Source organism: Hippichthys cyanospilos, chromosome 14, assembly GCF_059441005.1.
Source record: "Hippichthys cyanospilos isolate Australia breed blue-spotted pipefish chromosome 14, RoL_Hcya_1.0, whole genome shotgun sequence".
Lineage (NCBI taxonomy): Eukaryota > Metazoa > Chordata > Actinopteri > Syngnathiformes > Syngnathidae > Hippichthys > Hippichthys cyanospilos.
The window spans coordinates 918,886-939,921 of record NC_142382.1 but is presented as its reverse complement, the minus strand read 5'-3'; the positions used below and the strand labels follow the sequence as shown (position 1 = coordinate 939,921).

The 21,036-nt window shown below is 44.5% G+C and overlaps 1 protein-coding gene across 4 annotated transcripts in view; it reads left to right on the top strand.

The window, feature by feature from the left end:
• The first annotated feature begins 9,713 nt into the window (after positions 1-9,713).
• fgfr3 (fibroblast growth factor receptor 3) overlaps positions 9,714-21,036 on the top strand; it is a 35,655-nt gene continuing 24,332 nt past the window's right edge. For all 4 annotated transcript variants that reach the window (XM_088432653.1, XM_088432652.1, XM_088432650.1 and 1 more), the window contains exons 1-2: positions 9,714-10,013; positions 14,670-14,842. In XM_088432653.1, the coding sequence (XP_088288779.1) occupies positions 14,749-14,842 (94 nt within the window). In that variant the 5' untranslated portion in view covers positions 9,714-10,013; positions 14,670-14,748. The remainder of the gene's footprint in view (positions 10,014-14,669; positions 14,843-21,036) is intronic.

The window sequence follows — 21,036 nt, the reverse complement described above, 5'->3', positions numbered from 1 at the left end:
CCAAACATCTCAATAAGGACTTGGGGAAAAAAAAAGGAAAAAGTCAAGAAATTCCGCCAGCGAGACAACTTGCGCATAGCGCCGGCACCCTGGAAGCCCTGGCATACTTTCGTACGGTGTGACGCCTTTGTGACGGGGGGGCCGCGCTGAATGTGGCCTTTGAGAGTCGGGCGGGGGCGAGGGGGGAAAGCAAACATGTAGCCGGCGGCGCTCGCCTGGGAAAAGAACATCCCGAGCGAGTGGCGCTGGGCCGTCCTCCTCAAACGGCCCAGGCCTGAGCAAACAACCTGAGAGGGCTTCACGAGGGTGGGGGGGGGGGGGGGGGGGGTCTCGTCCCGCCTTATTTTCAGCCAACAAAAGCCTTCAACAGGCCTTGTCACCACCTTATCATAGAATTTGCTCAAAATGGCTGCGTCCAAACAAAATGTCTGACTTCCTGTTTACTTGTTTTTTTTTTTTTTTGTACATTCTGTCATGAGCTGCTCCGCTCAAATCCATTTCAGTTTTCCAATTTGGTATCGGGGACGGAACCGACTATTGCACACCCAAAATGGCCGCCATTTTCCCGCGTTTCGCATGAGGCACGCGGAAGCGCCCGGATTTCGCTTTGCTGCCAAAACGAACACTTGGGCGGGCGTGGGCTCCGGCGGGCAGGGGTCCGAGGCCCTGGGGTGGGCGGGGCTCTCCGCCGCCTTGTTTACAACGGTGACTAGCGTGGACGCAGGCGGGATCGGGGCTCGCGGATGCCGCCTTTGAGGCCCTTCAATCCGGGGATTAACTATTGTTCCCGCGTAGCCGGGACCCCCGGTCCGCTCGGCACCTCGACCTGCCACCCACCGCACCGGCATCGGGCCCCCGGGGGCCACCTAGCCCTCCCAAGTTAGAACGCCTTTTCATTAGATCATTGATGGTTTTGCCACCCTCCATTTGAATGTTTTTCAAGTTTGCCGGTGCCTGTTCTCCGGTGGTCTGTTTCGTATTTTAGGGGCCACTTAAACATTTTTTAGAGTCCCCAAATTGGGTCGGTACATCTAACCTGTTGAACATTATGATCGATTATTGTATTGACTATAATTCAGATGATCACATTTTACGGACGATAAGGCAACACTTACAATGCTTATAACTTGACGCATCCCATATATGGAACTTTCCGAAAATATAACTGTTATAAAAAAAATCAATAAACGAAAGAGAGAATTAAAAAAGAAATTTGTTGTATTAAAGTTTTATAAACGCATGCCATAATTTCATCGGTCTGGCCCACTTACAGTATTCGAGTTTGACACCCCTGCTCTAAACGATTACTTGATAATGAAAATACTTGTCGGGTAATATGTCAATCGATTAGTTGTCGATTAATTGACATTTGACACTAAAATTTTCCCCGTTCCCGAAACAGCTCCGAAGTCCATACAGACCAGCCAGCGCTAATAAAAGACAAAACCAGGCCCCGGTGGCCTTGTTTGCTCATTGGCAAGATGGCGGCCACGGCGGAAGTGGCGAAAGTGAGTGTGCGGAATTTTGCGGCGGCTCAAAACGCTTCCTGATGCCAAATTTGGTCGTCACAATCGCGCACTGTAATCTTGCGGTGGCTTCATTTGAGCGTGTAGCAGACCGCTAACTCCAAATACCAACAAAGCTCTGAATCGGAGGTGTCCAACATGTGGCCCGCGGCCCATTTGCGGCCCAAAGTTTAGGCTTTCGCTAGTTAAAACACTAGTCATTTTTAGTACCTAAAATAATTGATTACTTAAGTATGTTCCCGGTAATCACCAAGGTCATCAAATACCTTCATACCTAATTCATTAAACTGAACAATTACTTTACGCATGAACTACTTTGAGTACACTTTACCACTTGAATTGATTATTACTGAAATAATCAATGACTTTTTAGGAGTAGTCATTTCTATACTTCAAATAATTGATTATTTAGGTACCACAGTAAAGTTATGCACTTATTACCCCCCCCCCCCCCCCCCCCCCCCCCTCCTTTTGTACGTTTCCCGGCTAATCTAGGCCACGTGGGCCTGCGGCCATTTTGTTGTTGTTGTTGTTGCGCCAGTACTTTGGCCGGAGTTGACCGTAAACGGGTGCTGGAAATTGCTCCGCGTTTTTTTTTTCCCCACACACACACACACACACACACACACACGCAGAGTTAGCTTCCCGAGGCTAAAGTTGGTCAAACATATCCTGTGTTTTTGCTCACTTATTTTGAGGCAGCTGCAATGCGCTTGTTTGGGCTTTTTCTTTACTTATAAAATATGAATCTAATAATTGTTAATAATATAATAATATTGATATAATAATAATACAAATAATAATAAAGTCACTAACCTGTGGCATAATGGCAAAATGCTATTCCGCTAGCATTTGGCGTCCGAGTACGCTCAAAAACATTATCAAATATATTCAAACATATATTTAAAAGGGACAATAGTATTGGGACACTGGTACACACCCGACTTTTTTGGTAATGACCTGACTCAATAATGATGATGTTTCCTTTTGTTTGAGCAGCACCTAGCTTGACTGCTCCTCGCCGTACCCGCTTGTTTTCAGACGAGAGCTCCCCAAAGCCAGAGGAGCGCCTCAAGGGGTAGCGAGGAGGGGGCGGGACAATGAAAAGCTTGTGGTGGTCCTCACGGAGGCAGACAGGACGTCTTTCAGCTGCTAAATGCGGCAACACTTGTGCGGTGTTGATGGAAAAAAGAAAAAAAAAAAGGGCTTTAATGTCCCCTATAAAAGCAGACGGCCTGTATTTATATCTGCAACAACAGCTACGCCACACAAGGAGTACTGTGACTGCCACAAACGCTTCTCTTACTTTGCGCTTTGGGAGACGCCTTTGACTTTTTCAGGCAAAATGGATTCTCCGCATTTATGTCTATGTTCAAGAAGATATATTCAAAAAAAGTTAGTGTCGTGGAGAGCCCTTGGAAAGGCCGTTGCTTCCACATATATATATATATATATATATATATATATATATATATATATATATATATATATATATATATATATAAAATGATCATAAACAGAAAAAAAATCACCTTCAGCTCACAGATTTCACTCATTGCGCAACCAGCGCGATAAACTTGAGACTGTTGTGAAAATCTTGCCCGAAAACTTTACGCTAGCACTAAAAGCTAACGAAAACAAATCCCAAATGTTTCGCCGATGACATGACTCAAGTCGAACACGGTGACAGTTACCGCGGCAACCAGAAGATGACGGAGAGAGTGGGAATACCACATGCTGTTTACACACAAGCGCTTCATCGCAGCAGTCAGTCAGTCAGTCAGCTTCTCGCAAACTATTTTGGAGCGGCGGTGTGGGCGGAATCCACAAATGCGCCGCTGGCTCACTTCCTGTTTGGGAAAACCGGTGAAAACCTGTCTCACCAGGACATATTGGACAAGCTGTGGCTTTAAAAATTCGACTTCCTGTCTATCGGAGCGTGGCTTCTCGAAATTCTTTTTTGTGCGGCAAATTTGATGGTGCTGAGTCAAACTCGCATCAGGGTTGAACTTTTTTCAAAGTTTGCGTTACTCTCAGTCTTTGAAGGTCTTGTTTTATACACTGAAAATGGAAATGGTACACTTCCTGTGTGGACTTCTTTGTGGGTCTACTCATAATTGACATGACTACCAATTTTGATTTTGCAATATTTAGGGGTTCAATATTGATCCAAAATGAGCAATTCAGTCCAAAAATTGAGACCGAATGTCTGGACTCTTAAAAAAAAAACCCATAAAAATATGTCTTTGGCATTGAATGAGGTCGTTTGTCCCGCTCGGGGAGGCTAATGATTTAGCGCTAACAGCCAAGTGGTCTAAAAGCGGCCAATTAGCAAAGTGGCGCGCGAGCCTGCGGCGAGGCGATAAGTGCCGCGACGAGGCGTCTGCTTAGACGGGCAGCTGTCACGGAACATTCCGACGCTGGCGGGAAAAAAACGTGAGAAGGTGAGGATAAACGGAGAGTGGAAAAAAAAAAAACAAGCGAGAATGAAGACGACGCCAAGAATGGCTGGAAAGATTCCGGCATTGTGCGATTGCTCTTGTCTGAAATCAACTCCCTTTGTTTGACATCCGATTTGAGCCAAGCGAGATATTGCGGGTCCTGCCATTTCGCATCGCTTCCTCATTTTGAAGGGCCAAACTTAAAGGGATGAAAAATCAACTTTTTGGAGCTTCTAACCGTGTTCCAATGTTCATTTTGCACCCTAAACACTGCAGACGCCTTATTTTCCTTTATTGATGCATTTCTAGGCATTCCTTACTTATTCTGCGCCCTCAGCTGGAGCAGATCAACATGACTTGCGAGAGGCATCTTGACGTTAGTCAGTGCCAGTGCGAAGGTAAACGCGCACCCAACCTTTCCACGTCTTTCACTTTCCGGATTTTGCACCGAGTCAGCCAAGTAAACGTCAACCTTTCATTTATTAGCTTCTGGCCAAAATGTGTGCTTGGGAGTGCTTGTAATAATAATTTAAAATGCGTTATTAATAATAATAGCATTATGAATAAATAATGATATTAATCTGATTTTAAAAATGCTTTTTTTTAACCGTCTTGCTGTTGGAAGGTACTCGCCAATCCGCCGGTCCAAAACGTCGACCCGCCGCTCGCGTAAAGGTTAGCGCGCTCGAAAAACAGTCGGTTTGCACTCGTGTGCTCGGCTTTGACTCGTTCTCCAGCTGTTGCCATGGCAACCCCGACTCATCCCGCACCTTCCCCTACGCCAGCGTGTAATTATTCATGTTGTATGTATACAAATACGTCAAGTGGCCGTTCCCTTTTCGTCTGCCTTGTTTGCTCTTTTTTTTTTTTCAATCGAGCAGATAAGAAGCAGATTTTCATGCATTTCTTCTTTTATGTGTCGGTTGCTCGTCTCCTGTTTGACCCGCTCGGTCTCGTCGGTCCGGATCCAAACCCGAACCAAATCTGTTGCGCGGCCGAACCGTTTCGACGGGTCCGCTTTGACGTGTGGACGGCTTGCCAATTCTGATTGGTTCTCCCGCTGGGCTCACGCCTCTCTGGAATGCTGCAAGATGGATGATGGAAAGGAAGGGGGGGGGGGGGGGGGGGGGGGGGGGGGCACGGGGTGACTCCGAGGCTATTAGCTCGCTCCTTTTCCACCTGTCACACATTGGTGACTTTATTTACCCCCCCGCACCCCGCAAGATCATCTCCGCCTTGAGCTAAGCCACCGCAACAAGCATCGCGGCCCAACCCCGTTTTGACCCCCCGACGGGACCCCCCCGACCCCTCCGCCGCTAAGGGTCCGGCTGGACCCGAGGCGGAGACCTTCTCCAAATGCGGCCCGTCATGCAGAAACACTGGCGCGCACACAGCTGCGGCAGGATTAGCCGGCCTTTGTTGGCACAACACAAATTACAAGGCTTTTAACACACACTTAAGCGTGCGTGTGCATGCATGTCTGTGTGCGAGTCCACATTATGTTTTTCTGGCCTATAGGGTTCTCAGCGAAAGTGCGTGCGCGCGCGGTAGGAAAAGGGAGGGGTTGAGGGTATGTGTGTGCGCGATGAAGAGCTTGAGAAACGCCGACTTGACTGACGTCTTTTTAAGTGCCGACCCGCCTGAAATTGTTCCAAATAAAAGCGGACAAAAGTTTTGCAGAGGAGTCACAAATTGGCATATGACTTTTTTTTTTTGTGTTCCAATCAATTTGCTCTCAATTTGAAAAGAGCCATTTACTTTTGCTGTCACGCTTGTTAAAGATAAGCGTGAAATTATATCTGCCGGTTTAAAAAAACAAACAAAAAAAAACGTTGTGTTAATGTTAAACAAAAGGACACCTGTATTTTTGCCCATAAAAATCATGATGGAAAAAAATCTGATTTTTGGAGACTTCTGGCATTTTAATTTCTTTTTAATGGCGACAAAAAAAGTTTGTCATGTGATCACATGGGCAACTGAGTCCATCTCATTTTTTTCAGAGGGTCCCCTTGTAAAATATTTTTTTTTACATCCATTACCCCCAACCTAATTGCATCACTCATAAGCTGTCGACAAAATAAAAGCATGCACATTTTTGCAATGGAGTCACGAGAGGAGAATTTAGCAATAAGTTGCTTCACGTTCCATTCAATTTGCTCTCAATTTGAAAAGCGCAACGTGTTGTTCCGCGACTGCTAAAAAGCATGTCATTCCATTTGCTCATACCTTCAAAAACTGTTGAAGTTTCACTTGAGAAGTTTCACTTGCGGGTCTACAAACTAATCTTTGCGTTACACACAAAGGCGCAACACACAGCCTCTTTGATTGACAGCTTTCAGCCCGACCCGGCGACCAGTCTGACTGGCCCGCCCGGCCGGCCGCTCCCAAAAATCTCGGCGGCTCACTCCGCAACCTCCACGCGCATATTGGCGCGTTTACACACACTAACAGACACACGCGCATACGCTTTCAGACGCGTACGCACAAAGTGGTTAAAAACACACATTTTTGCACAAGCTTATAGACGTGCAGACACATGCATACGCTTTCACGCACACTTATGCACAAAGATATGCACATGCTCACACACATGCGCACACTTTCAGAAACACGCTCATGACACACACACGCATTGCAATCACACACTCTTGCGCACACACACAAACACACGCGTGTACACGGTGAAGCAGGAAACGGCACAGGGCAAACTTTTCTCGGCGGAGCACCTCCATGACATCACATGTGAGCGCACACACACCTGTTCCATCATCACACACACGCACAGGAGCTGGCGCACGTTTGATGTGGCCAAGGAGGTGAAGCTGATGAAAGCGTCTAAAAATAGGCCCTGGATGAAAAAGGGCCCGAAAAGGGCCTTTCATCCGCCTCCTCTTTTTTTCCTCGTCTTCTTCTTCTCGCTGAAGAAAATGAAAACGCGGCGGACTCATAATAGATAATAGATTAGAGGCGGGCCCGCGCTCACTTTGGCTGCCGTCGGGGAATTGCACACATTTTGCTGCACGCTTCACCGTACTAGAAAAAAAAAACAAAAGCAATTGCGCCTCCTTGACATACCTTGTACATGTCAAGGCATCATGTGGCTCAACTATTTAGTGAGCGATACATCTTTGCAGGTTTTTGAATTCGGCACCCCTCCCCCATCCAACCAGGAAGTGGCCAGCCGACTTCCAAACAAAAAAAACATTTTCACTCTGGGTCGTCAGAGCGTTGTTTGCCTGTGTGTCTAACTGACTTAAGTCCTCCTCGCCAGTAGTTGGCGCTCTACTGCTGCAATGTCACATTTGTTTTTTCCTCAATGGCTGCTATCAGCAAGCTCCAGAAATAGCAATAGCGCGTTTGTTGTTGTTGTTGTTTTCTTCTCACAATTTGCGACCATTCGCACGCTTAAAACAGTTATTTCTTCTTTTTTCATTTATTCTTCTGTTCCCCGAATAAACTACATTCTACAATCGAGCAAATAAGAAAGTAGGCAATAAAACAAAAACAAATATATATATATATATATATATATATATATATATATATATATATATATATATATATATATATATATAATGTGTGTATGTGTGTGTGTATATATATTTATGATTTGCTATTTTTTAACTTGGCCTTTTGTGTGTGTCTCGTCGCTAATCATTTAAAATGCGGCTGTTCTTGCGCGTCTGTTTCCGTGTTCCAACCTGTTTGAAGCTTTGACTCGCCAATGAACTCTCACATGTTTAATTTTTAACTCCATGAAAAGATTCATTGTTCATCTGCTCATCAGCTACTCCCTTGGGGCGGGGGAGGGGCCTCTGCGTGTGTGTGTGTGTGTGTGTGTGTGTGTTTGTGTGCGTACGTGCGCGTGCATGTGCGTATGTGCATATCTTGCTAAAGTTACGTTTCTTTTTCACATTGGAAGTGATGAGATGGTGTACCTAGCAAGATTTGGTCTGTGCCCAGCAAGATTTTTGATTTTCTTTTTTAATTTTTTTTTTCATGGCACATAAAGAAACAGTAGAAACAATTATTTTTCTACAATTTTTTTGGAGGGCCAGAATTCCCCCTTTTTCAGCAAAACAGACTTTTGCAGTGTAAAATCAATGTTATTCTATATTTCAGACATTTAAACAGTAAATTTCATAGAAAACGCCATAAAAAAAATTACATTTTTTGACTGCTCCTCGTTCATCCTTTTGCACTTTCACCAAATGGTCTGCTCCTATTGGCTCACACTCATTCATGGCAGCGGTTGACAAATAGGGCTAATGGTATTCCTGGGGGGTACGTAGAGGCACTTCCGTACGTGAGATTTTAACAACATTTCTGCAGGTATTAGCAAATCCAATATAATGCTATGGAAGCAGATCATTTTTTGTTTTTCAAATTAGGAGCAAATGGATTGGAACATGAAGCAAGTCCTTGCTAAATTCTGTTAGAATGACTCCCTTGCAAAATTGTCTTTATTTATTTTGTGAAGTTTCATTTTCATTTGCCATTCGTGACAACGACTTTCCAGAAGATTAACCAGAAATTAAGCGATCTATCTTCTGGAGATGTTGACTTGATGAATAACTTACATTTGAATCATAATCATATTAGAGTTGCATTTTCAATGAATCATCCAAAAATGCTTTGCTCGGGGTACTTCTATAACATATATTTCACACACACACACACATACTCAGTATTTTTGCCAAAGGTGCAGGACCACTGATTTACGGTAGTCATAAATCATGGCGATCGTTGGACCCGTGAGTCACGGCGGCGGCGGCGGCACACTCCTCGCCGCTTTACGGCGCCATAAAGCCCTGATGTCAAAACGAGCCAGGACATTGGCGTTAAGTTTTACTGCCTGCGCCAATTAGGCCTGCAGCTTAGCGCAAGGTAAACATCATTTATTGGATCATTTAGCAAGCTAGCTTAGCGCTAGTTTCTGCTAGCTTCTGAAATCCAGTTTTGTTTCTTGTTTGGGACTCAGTGGTAGTACGTCAGAAACTAGTCACCGCCTGCTTTCTTTTTCACCGATTTTGTAGTATTAATCAGAAAACACTTTTGTTTTTCATTTATTAAAAAAATAAAATTACAGCTCATTTTTAGACTTTAAATAATGGGCCGTCTGAAACCTGCGCGGGCCTAAGGTTTTACACCGCTGTTCTGGAGTAAACACTTTGCAATCAGGAAAAAAAGCAAACTTTCGTCTCGTCAAATAAAAAATGCTGGTGAAACGAATCAAAATTCCAATCAATAAAGCAAGAACTATAAATGCTAGCACGGCACGGATTTTTGCTATGCCTTGCAATTTTTAGTTGACGTTTTCAGAAGATATGTGTTATATGTTCATGTTTCAAATATGATTTATATGAAACACTAATGATTATTCTCATGAAAATCCAATGTGCTACAGAAAAGACTTTGAAAAAACAAACTTTCCTCAGTCTGTAATTAGTCGGCCAAGGTAATTAAAACTAGAATCAATAACGTAAGAGTAGTCTTGTGTCACGTTATGTCAAAATAAAAGCCACGAATTGTTTAGGATGGATATCATACTATCGAACCCAATCGCATTATTATTTTTTTGAGATCGGGCGTTCGTGAATTGTTGACTTGATTTGCATTCGTTATATTTGCCCTAATAACGCGTATTTCCACGTTGTCTCCGTTATTGTGAAATCCCGAAGCGGAAACGTGGCTTCTAGCCTCCCCCCCGCCCTCGCCCGCTCTCGTCACTTGCTCGCGAGGAGGCTCCGGAGCTCCGCCAGTCTCAGCGAGTCACTCGGAGCGCGAGGATCCGAGCGCGACGCTCCCGTGGGCGGCCAGCGAGACGGCATGAGGGCGGCCGCCTGCCTCCGACTTTGTGGAGCGCGGACCGCCGCGGGTCGACGGCTGTGATTGATTATTATTATTTTTCATTTGCTTTCCCGAAGGATTTTCAGGCCGGCTCAAACAAAACAAAACAAAACAAAACAAAAAGCGCACTTTTTTTCGTGGGGGGACTTTACTTGACGTGTGGAATTACGCTGCGGCTTGCACGGACATACCTTGGGTGAGTTTGTTCTCCTTTCATATTCGGAATCCGAGTCATGTTTACCTGTTCAAACCTTCCTTGGACGATACGGTCAAACAGGTTGGCTGCGGCGTGCGCGCGCGTGCGCGTGCGCGGAGCCATATTCCAGTCCGGCTTCATTTTCTTCTAGTCTCGATTTTTGTCAAGCTGCTCTTTATTTATTCATAACCATTGCAGTTCTTCTTCTATCCCTAAACAAAACGAATGTGCGTGTACGGTTGTGTGTTTGTTATGGTGGTACCTCATAAACCGCATTTCGGTCATTTTGTCATTTTTTCCCCCAAAATCTAAAGCGGTGGTTCTCAAATGGATGTACGTGTACCCCCGGGGGTCCGTGCTCTTCTAATCGTGTTTCTGCAAAGATAAGGGAATGCTTTTGAATGCTCCTTTTCGAATTAAGAGCAAATGAATTCCAAAATGATGGGAGAACGCGTCCGCCTGGGGGTCCGTGCTCTACCAAGAGTGTTTCTGCAAAGAGAACGGAATGCTTTTTAAAGCTCCTTTTCGAATTAAGAGCAAATAAATTCCAACAACTTATTGCTAAATTGTGTGTGAAATGCTGAATTCCTTTATTTAGTTGTTTTATACAGTCCAATTTCCCGGTAGACTAGCAGGAAATAAAACAGATGATCTTCTGCCATTTATCTTTTTTGCGAGATGCTGGATAAAATATGTCTGCGATGCATTTGTGATCCTATCGCTAAAATATCCAAAATACAGTACGTGCAATCCGATCAGATTAACATTTTGGGTCCACGATTCGATTCGGAATGGATTTTCGATTTCCAGTCCAGTTCGAAGTCCAGTTTTTGAGTTTTGCTTCACTTTGTAGCCGTGCAAACGACGCTCAGACTTCCGTCTGCTTTGCCGAACAGGAAATATCACAAAATTAATATTATGCTCTTTGCATGTTGTTTTAATGGGAAAAAGACACATGCCTTACAATTGAAAACGTAATATTTATTGGTCACTATTTATTATCTAACGTTTTGAGTATAATGAATATTCAGAAACATAAATATCAATTTAAATGAATATTGTATCAATAATACGTACGTATTGCACTTTAAATGAATGTATTAAATGTTATTTAATTTTATTCTATTTTGTTAAATTATGATTCTATTATTGTGTTTAGCATCATATTTTATATTATTCATTTATGAGTATTATATAACACATTGCAAATGTCTTTCACGATGCAATGCTGATGCTGCAACAAACTTTCTTTTTTTGGAGATGCGGGGATTCCGCCTGACGCCACTGATATTCGCATGGTCTCATTAAATATGTATTTTTGATATTTATTCAATTGGTTGTGGTCTTAGGTATACATGTATTCCATTTTCTAGTTAAATATTTAGAAGGTGGCCCATGTTATTATTTTTACATATTTCTGACTAAAAATTGCAGCCACGATCTTTCATATCATCACGCATGATCGGAAAAAAATCAGTGTTTATTCTTCGGCGGTCCTCCGTCATTCCATTTGGGATGTTTTTTGTGCTTGCCTTTTTATGTGGGCAAGTGCGCTTTGATGCTCAACGGATGAATAATTGAAATGGGGGGGGGGGGCATGTTCAATAGGAATTCATCATCATCCGTGTTTTTTTTTTTTTTTTTTCTCGAGGGGGGGTGGGGGGGTCCGACCGCCAGAAACGTTCCAAAAACGTGCTGTGGGAATAATCGAGTGATAGCTGAACACATTGCAATGTGCAGAATCCGCCCGCGTGCGAAATGGAATGCGGCCGGTGTACTTTCTGACACTTTTCAGACCGCGCTTAAGTCATTCAATGCCAAAGACGTATTTTTACAACTTTATAAGAGTCACGACATTCAATCCCAGGTACTTTTTTTTCTTTTTTTTTTTTATACAATTTTTTTGCTAGCGTTTGACGAGTGGTCTAATGAATCAAGTTCTAGAGTAGTTGATTACTTGCATGCTTAAGTGATTGATTACTGTATGTATGCACTAAAGGCCAAAAAGTAATGACATACTTTATATTATAAAGTCATGGATTAGTTTAACGAATCAAATACTAAAGTAGATTGCTTGCTTACTTAAGTAATAGATTACCTTATGTACTACAAGTACTACTAGTTTAACCACTAAATGTATTCAAGTACCAAAATTCATGAAATACTTTATAAAGTATTAGTAAGTTGAAAAGTAGCAAAGTTGAAGAGTAGTAATGTTGATTACTTCCCTTTGTGAGTAATCTATTATGTACTAAAAGCACTAGTATTCAACTACTGAATGAACTAAAGTACCAAAAGTAATGAAATACTTGAAAGTAGTTGATTAGTTTAATGACTCAAGTACTCAGGTAGTTGATTCCTACATACTTATTAATCACTCTGTATTTCATACCCTCTAACCACTAAATATATTAAAGTATTGATTAGTTTAACGATTCAAGTACGAAAGTAATGGATTACTTACTAAAGTGAATAATCGATTACTAAAAGTACGAGTAGTTTAACCACTAAATGAACTCAAGTATCAAAAGTAATTAAATACTAGAACAAGTACTAATGTAGTTATTTGTTTAAGTGAGTAATCGAATACTTTATGTAAAAGTACTAATAATTTAACCACTCCAAAGTACTAAAATACCACAAGTAATCGATTTATTGATTGACCACTTTTAAAAGTACTTTATGCATGTAAAGCCTAGATTATTCATCATTGATTTTCAACATAAAATAAAAAATAAAATACGTGGCCTTGATTTTTCTGCATGCGACCTTCAAAGTAAACATTTTGGACAGCCCTGCATTAAACTAAGCAACTGCTTTTGGTACTTTAGTACTTAAATTCTATTAAGTTGATTTATTTTTTTATTTTTAGCATTTGCCACGGGCCGCAAAGATGTGAATGTGGGGCCACGAATGGCCCCCGGCCCATAGTTTGCACACCACTGCAGTAAACCTTACATACCTGAGCCCATCCGCTTTGCACATTCTTGCACTTTTTTTTTTTTGCTACGTTCCGGCGTGCTGCTCTTGAATTTTTGATCACATAGACCCCCCCCCCCAGATTGCTATCTTCTACCACCCCGGGGTGCGTTGGATTGATTGACGGTCGGCAGAAGGGGGCGGGGCCTGGGGGGGGGGGGGGGGGGGTTGTCATGTTTTATTGACGCCTTTCATGCTAGCAAAATATTAGCATGGCAAACACGTCGACAGCCTTTGGAGTGTCATGCGCGAAGGAAAATCTCGCCATCAAGCCCGCCGCCATGTCCACGTGAGCCACTAATTCAAGGTCACTTCTTTTCCGCTCTCGGTGTTCCATATCACTTTTTCTTTTAAGCGAATATGACGCTTAAAATTTCAAAATTCCTCAATGGGCTGCTCGTACAGTATATAATACGAATATCATCCGATTCCTTTTTTGATATCAGCGTGTTTTGGATATCACTGTCCGATACCGGTTCGATATCACTTTTTTTTTTAAAGACAATTCAAATAGCGATTATGACGCATAAAAATTCAATCGAATAGTCACTGGGCTGCGTGTACAGTCTATAATACTAATATCATCCGATTCCTTTTTTGATATCACGTGGGTTTTGAATATCACTTTCGGATGGGGATACCGCTCGTCAGATATCGCCGTATTCTCTAGCTGCGGGCAAATAAATACCCGGGAATGAATACATTTATTTTTATATTTCAAATATCCAATCTGCTCGGTCTTGAAATTTGTGCCAAGGCGCTGAAAAAGTTAGCTAGCGCTTCTTGGTGTGTGGTCTACGCGGAGAGCCTTGAGCGCCGCCGCGTCAACAAACGGGCGGCGCGGAGGCGGGCGTATTAGCGTCGGCGCGGCCTCAGGGTTCCGCCCGCAAAAAAGCGGGGCGCGCGTGGCGGGGGCAAGAAGAAGAAAAGCGGCAGTGTTAAGACAACGGCGGCTCTGTGCCGCCGCACAATCCGCGCCTGTGTGCGCGCCAGCCGACGCCGCTAGCCCGCTAAGATTTTTGGTGCGCGCGCGCCGCGGACGAGGTTAGCGGCGGGCTATGTACACAAGTGGAAGAAAAAAAAAACACCTGGGCTTGTACAATGCGGAATTCAAGCTGGCTGGAAAAAAAAAAAAGAGGCTTTTATTAGCTTTTGATTTCAAGTGACTTTTGACTAGGCAAACTGAAAAAAAAAAAATTGCTCTCCCAAGTAGGCGCCGTGATGACGACGACAAAAAATAGCAATAGCAATTGTTTTTGGAGGTACGCCCTTCCCAAAAAAGGGGAAATCCCTCAAGTAGAGCTTGATTTTTTTTTTCATATTGTTTTAGGGTTAGGGTCTGTCTGTCTGTCTGTCTGTCTGTCTGTCTGTCTGTCTGTCTGTCTGTCTGTCTGTCTGTCTGTCTATCTATCTATCTATCTATCTATCTATCTATCTATCTATCTATCTATCTATCTATCTATCTATCTATCTATCTATCTATCTATCTATCTCTAGATCGAGTATTAACAGGCTGTTAGATCCATCCATCCATCCATCCATTCATCTAGCTATCTATCTGGCAAGAAACGCTAATGCTAAGCTAGCAGCCCTCCCGCGCTCTCATTCCAATTTTTCGCAGCATCATAATTTTTCGCTCGGTCCGTCAATCCGATCCGTTGTCCGTTTGTCTTCCAGGCGGACTCCGGGGACGCCATGCCAACGGCGAGCGGCGCCTGAGCCGGCGTCGGGCCTCGCTTCCCCGGGCCTCGCCGGGATGGCGGCGGCGGCCTGGCCTCGGCTGTGGCTGGCGGGCGTCCTGCTGCACGCCTGCGCCCCGGCCGCCGGGCTGCCCGTCGCCCAAGTCGCAGGTAGGACCTCCATTTTCTTCTCCTTCATTCGCATGTCATCGCTCAAATGGGCGGGAAAGAATCAAGGCGGGCGGGCACAATTTGATTTTTTGTCGAATTTTTGTGGTATGTGGTAGGAAAAACGATTAAAAAAATTGTGTATTTTGATCATCGTGCAATATTTTGATCATTTTTGGGTCATTTTCTTGTGCGTCGCTCTGGCAGTATTTTAACCAATTTGTTCAGGAAATTTTCAGATTTTTCTATTGGTGAAGGACTTTTTATAAAGACTTATACAAAAACTTTTTCTTGAGTTTTTTATTAACGTGACATTTTAACATGATAAATTCTATGTTTCGCTTGTCACGTTTCAACACGATAGTAGCGCATCAACGTGATAAATTTCGCATCTAACCTGAAAAATTTCACAACTTAACGTCTGGGGTTCCTCAGTTGGTGTCATTTTAGAAAAATGGGCGCTGAAGAAGAAAGACGGATTTTTCCGCCGCTCCATCCAGGAGGAGCAAGTGAGATGGAACGCTAACGCGGGGGGAAAAAAATGGCCACTTGTTTACTTTGTCACGGCGTCACGATTTCACGCTCGCGCGTGATAAATGTTCGGAGGATTTAATTGGAATTTTTTTCGCTTGTTCTTTCTTTCTTTTTTTTCCTCCTCGCTCTTCGGTGTCCCCGAGGCGGCCGGGCCAGCGAGGATCCAATTTGAAAGTAAACGCGGGACGTGTTTGCTTTAATCACTCGGCACCAAAAAAAAATTGAAAAAACAAATGCGGAGGAGTCATCTTTTTGTTTGAGGCCACGGCCAAAGTCTTTGTGTTGCTTTTGCTTTCAAGTTCGCACCGCCCACACACACACACACACACACACGCGCACACACACACACACACACACACACACTTGAGTATGTGTGGGAGGGGGAGACATGACGTGCTCAGCACTTTTTTTGACTGTGTGTGTACCAGATGGGCAAAAGTTTTGGGGCAGAATTTAGGATGTTGGACACCACATCAAGACCTGTACAAGGACTGTTGAGTAGTCACCTATACCGATACCAAAATACCGATACCACCCGTAATAGTACTTGATCCCCAATAAACCGATATCCTCCGGAGAGACGGCCGATTAATTCGCGTCCACTGGAGTGGACACTTTATTTTGGGCTCCGTCTTTGACGGATTCAAAGTGGACACCATGGTGGACACAAACATGGCAGGCTTTGAGGAGGGTAGAGTGTTTAGTGTCCTCATTAGAGGACATCCTGGCCTTTGCGCAACTGCCCCACGTGCGATTCGCTTTGCTGACGGCTCTAGACGTCATTTTTACCGGCTGGCAGTGAATGAGTTCGTCTCCATTCCACCCTTCCCTCTCGTCTTCATCTTCATCATCATCATCGCCAGCAGATGGGCAAGCGGTGGGTATAAAGTGACTCTTGTTTATTGGCAGATGGCTCCATTTCCTACCTACCTGCGTGTGTGTGTGTGTGTGTGGGGGGGGGGGGGGGTGCCACGGCGTAAGACTTGGCGCTAAAGACACACACGTCCTTGAACGCAGCACGTCGGCTGACGGCGACAGCGGCCAAATGACTTACTAGTTGACGTCACGCTGAGCTCGTGTGCGTTTGTGTGTGTGTGTGTGTGTGTGTGTGTATTTACAGTAGCCGGTGCCCCTCCCCCCTTAGCAGAGCCGTATGATTTATGTGGCACCTCCACACTGACGTTTTGGAGCAGCGTTTAGCACACTCACTTTTGCCATTCCATTACTGTGTGGGCACACGTGTGTGTGCGTGCGTGCGCGTGTGTGTGAGCATGCCGCCCGTCTGCTTGCGCAGGCTTCAAATGCGGTCGGACACGTCTTGGAAACAAACAAAATAAGGCCGAAATTGCAGCAAAATGGCAGACTTCCTGTGTCTCATACCGCATGGCATCTTGGGACTTTTTCTTTTTCGTGCCGCAATTCATGGCGCCGACTCAAACTGAAACTGAGCATATGATGATCAAATGATGATCTTTCCATAACATGGCAGAATATCCGCGTCTTTTGGTTCAGTCCGTTCTAAAGATTAAAAAAAATGCTTGTCCCCCACCACCTAAATTTTAAAAACCAGAAACCTGAAGTGGAATCAGCATTTGGCGGGCCACATAAAACGACGCGGCGGACCCGATTCGGTCCCCGGGCCTCAAATTTGACACCCGTGACACACAGTCCCACTTTTGAACCAAAACAGTGGACTTGCAGTGAGACTGTTTTCGTGCGATTGTGCCGACTAAATTTCACGTCGCTAAGTCACCGGGTTGCGGGGGGGTGCCGAATTTTGCAAAGGGGGGGTAAAGTTGCAGCGCTTGGCGGCGAGACGCTGGAAACGCTTGCGGCTGCGAGAGAAGCGCGCAGCAGTGACGCCGCGGGGAAAGTTGGCGCCGGCTCCAGACGACATGAAGCCAATTACACCACCAAAATAAAATTCCATGGGAATTTTCGAGCGCCGCTAGCGTGCGTGGTTTGTTCAAAAAAAAATAAAAAAACACACACAGAAAAGAAAGAAAGAGGTCGCCGTCGCCCTCGCCGCCGCCGCCGCGGTCTCCTTTCCAGTCCCACAGCGGCTTCCATTACACTCTGCAGGCGGCACAAGGATTTATTATTTTTGCTCTCCTGGCAGAATAACACCGCGAGGGGGGCGGGAGAGGTGGGGGGGGGGGGGGGGGGGGGGTATGCTTTTGCTCCCAGTCAGCAAAGACGGCCGAGGCCCCGTTTCCATTCACAGAAACATTCACTCGTCATCTTTCGAGAGCAAAACATGGCCGCCGCCATCGATGTTCAGCGCACATCCGAAACCTCTGGAAATACCGTAATTCCCCAAATAAATGGCGGCCAAAAGTATGGGTGCGTCCTTTAAACGGCCGGCCCCCAACCGCCGGTCCCGTTTGGTGCCGGTTCGTGGATCAACTCTTACCGAGCCCAAAATAATGATGTGTTTTGGAACTCATTTAGTTCATCCATTGTTTGACTTGATCTTTGTGGTTTGGGCACTAATATATATATATATATATATATATATATATATATATATATATATATATATATATATATATATATATCCAAAGTGAGGCTTGAAACTGCAGACAGTAGCTGGAGGAAAAGGACGAGCAACACACACTCAAAGCGGGTGTGATGTTGGCGCACAACCTGCCATCTGCTTGCATCTGCAACACACTCACACACACACACACACACACACACACACACACACACACACACGTGCTTGTTTTGCAATCCATCAGCGTAATGGTGTCAAGAGCGCGTGCGCGCAGAGCCCCGATAATATCCCGCAAGAAATTTTCAAGCCGTCAAGCATTTTGCTGGTTGAGCAAGCGGCGGGGCGGACACAAAGAGACTCTTTGTTGCGACCCGGGCTAAGTATCGCCGATGACTATCTCAACAAATTTCCTGCGGGCCAGCTCGTAAATTCACAAGAGCGCCGTTTGTCAACGCCGCTCTTGGCGGGCGGGCGGGCGGGCGCAAAAGGTACGCCACGCGCAGGTGTGCGTGTTGCAACTCTGGAGGATGCTTTTAATGGCGATGATGTTTCGTTCAGACATTTCTTGCTGCGCTGCAGAACTTCATGTTTCCGGGGCAATTTGGAAAGCGGGACATTGCTAAAACTCCCCAAAGATGAACCCTTCAAAATAAAATGGCAGACATCCCATGCAAACAATTTTTGACTTGACTTTTGATCTTTTTAGGTGCGGCTTGAGATTTTTTTTTACCCGCGATAAACACGCCTACCCAATTTCATGTGGTTTGTTGAAAGCGTGAAATTTTCCTGACAAATTTTGAAGCGTACCGTGAAGCAAAATTTGGACTCGAACCCAAGATGGCAGACTTCCTGTGTGTTTTTAGCGAGCCTTTTTTCACTCATTTTGTGTAGCGAATTTCACGCCGCCAAGCGAAGCTGTTTGTTAGCTAAGCGCTCGGCAACGGGCGGTCTGTCTTGAAGTTGTTGTCGGGGTTCCATAATAGAGGCATCGACCCCCCCCGCCCCCCCGCCTCCCAAAGGACGCGGTGCGAGCTAGTCAGGCCGGACCCGATTAAGCGCATTGTGCCGCCGTATTTACATCCGGCCGAAGCGCATTAAAGCGACATTAGTGCCGGCGGCTGAAAGAAGAGGGGGCGCTCCTCCAGGATGTACCCCGCCCCGGCCGGCAGATCCTGTGTGAAGGTCACGTGACGCCCGACGCGCCGTGCCAAAGGAACGCTTGGCAGCCGCCGCGCTTTTCGCGCGGGAGGCGAAAAGAAGCCGTTTGGCGGGAAAGCGGCCGGCCCAGACCCGCCCGCCGCCATCCGTGGATCGATGATTTCCTATTGGATCTTATTCGATGCATTCAGCGCAACAAAAACGTCCGCTTTTTAGCGTAGCAGAGTTAGCAAAAAAAACAAAAGGCAAACTTTGTAGTGAGCCGTGCAATTTTTGAACTTGGGGTTAGGGTTTCAAGCTGGCAAATTCAACGCTCTCAAATTAGCCTTCGAAATGAAGGGGAGACTTTCACTTACCTTGTGGGTTCAAATTAGGATTTGGCATTCCGATTCAAGGTTTCAGAATAGGATTAAGGCGTAATATTTGGCAGAGTAAAATTACAGTAACTGATTAATGAGGCGGGTATTTAAAAATTAAAACATGTTTTTTTTCTCCCTTTGATTTATTTTGTGGTAGCGCTTATTGGAGCATGATCTTTTTACGTATTCTTAAGTAACAATAAAATGGAAAAAAGGAAAACATTTCAAAAGCCAATTCATCGGTCGTTTCAAACTTTGCAACCAAGGGTTAAAACCGACGTTAGTTTTGGAATCACAAGCCCCGACTACGACCCGATTAAGGTTTCAAATTAAAATTTGATTAAAATGACAATCGTCGATTAATGGGCTGATTATCTTTGAAAAGTTTTTTTTTCCCTTTGATTATCTCGCCATTTTCTTACCTTTCTGGTGGGGGTGATTTCATTCTTATATTCTACCGCATTAATAAGTAGAAAAAAGCAAAACAAACAATGGCCGATTTTAAAAGCGCCAATTAATCGGGCGGGCCCGAGATAACTTGAATTGCAAATGAAGTTTTGAAAGCGCTGTTGGGGTTTCTCGATCTGGATTCGTTTCGGAAAGGGGGATTGGCGTTTCAAATTCCGTTTGTCAAGTTTACATCGAGGTTTCAAATTGGAGTTCCGATCGTGGATCGTTTTCAAATTCAGCAAAATTTCCCGTTTGACATTCTTTTCCGAGTCCATCTGGAACCCGTCTCTATCCGGGAGCGCTTCAACAGCGCTTCATGCTTTCAAACGGCCCGTAAAAATCACCTGCTCGCCCCCCCCCTCCGCCGCGCAACTCCCCGCAGAAACTCCGTTGCACTTTATTGCTTTTTAATGCTGATTGGCTGCTCGGCCCTCAGGCTAAAGCGGCTCCTGTCTCCTTTTGCTTTTGAATACGCTTCATCCATCGACTACGGGGAACGGCAACGCTCATTTTATTCATTTATTTTTTAGTACGATGTTAGAACTTGTTCATTTTTTGTACGTATTTATTTTTTTATTTTCGACGGGCATTTTCTCCCAATACTTGATACTGATATCAATTATCGCTCCCGTATCAGTCACAAAACGGGCTAGGGTAATATTGGTCTACATCCAAAATCTTTGATATTAGCGCTCGTCCTGGAATTCGTTTTGGTTTTATTTTATCCGAGTGCACGGCATTTTGTTTGCAATTATTAACGCAAATGGCTCAGATAATCTCATCTACTTTTCCTATTATTATCGTTAATTTTTTTCATACCGTCATTTGATCAATTCTCATCCAATACTTAAAAAATAAATAAAAGCATGTATCATTCCCGCTGATATCGCCTAGTATCGATATCAGTATCGGGCAGTACTGTGATCTGCGATATTCACAGATGAATAAACAGTATCCCTCTAAATAAGCGGCCGTTTACATTTCATTTGAATTCCGAGTTGAGACCTCACAAAAATGACGCAATATCCGTAGTAGAAAGTAAAGCGCACGTCTGTAAACATCAACTAAATATGTTTTGCAGTCCCGTAGCAATAATAAAGAAAAACCGCGTTAAGAAAAGCAATAATCAAAATAATTGCCTCCCTTCTTTCCGATGTGGTCTTAGCTGCCCGTCAAAGCGCCTGATGTAAAATACACAA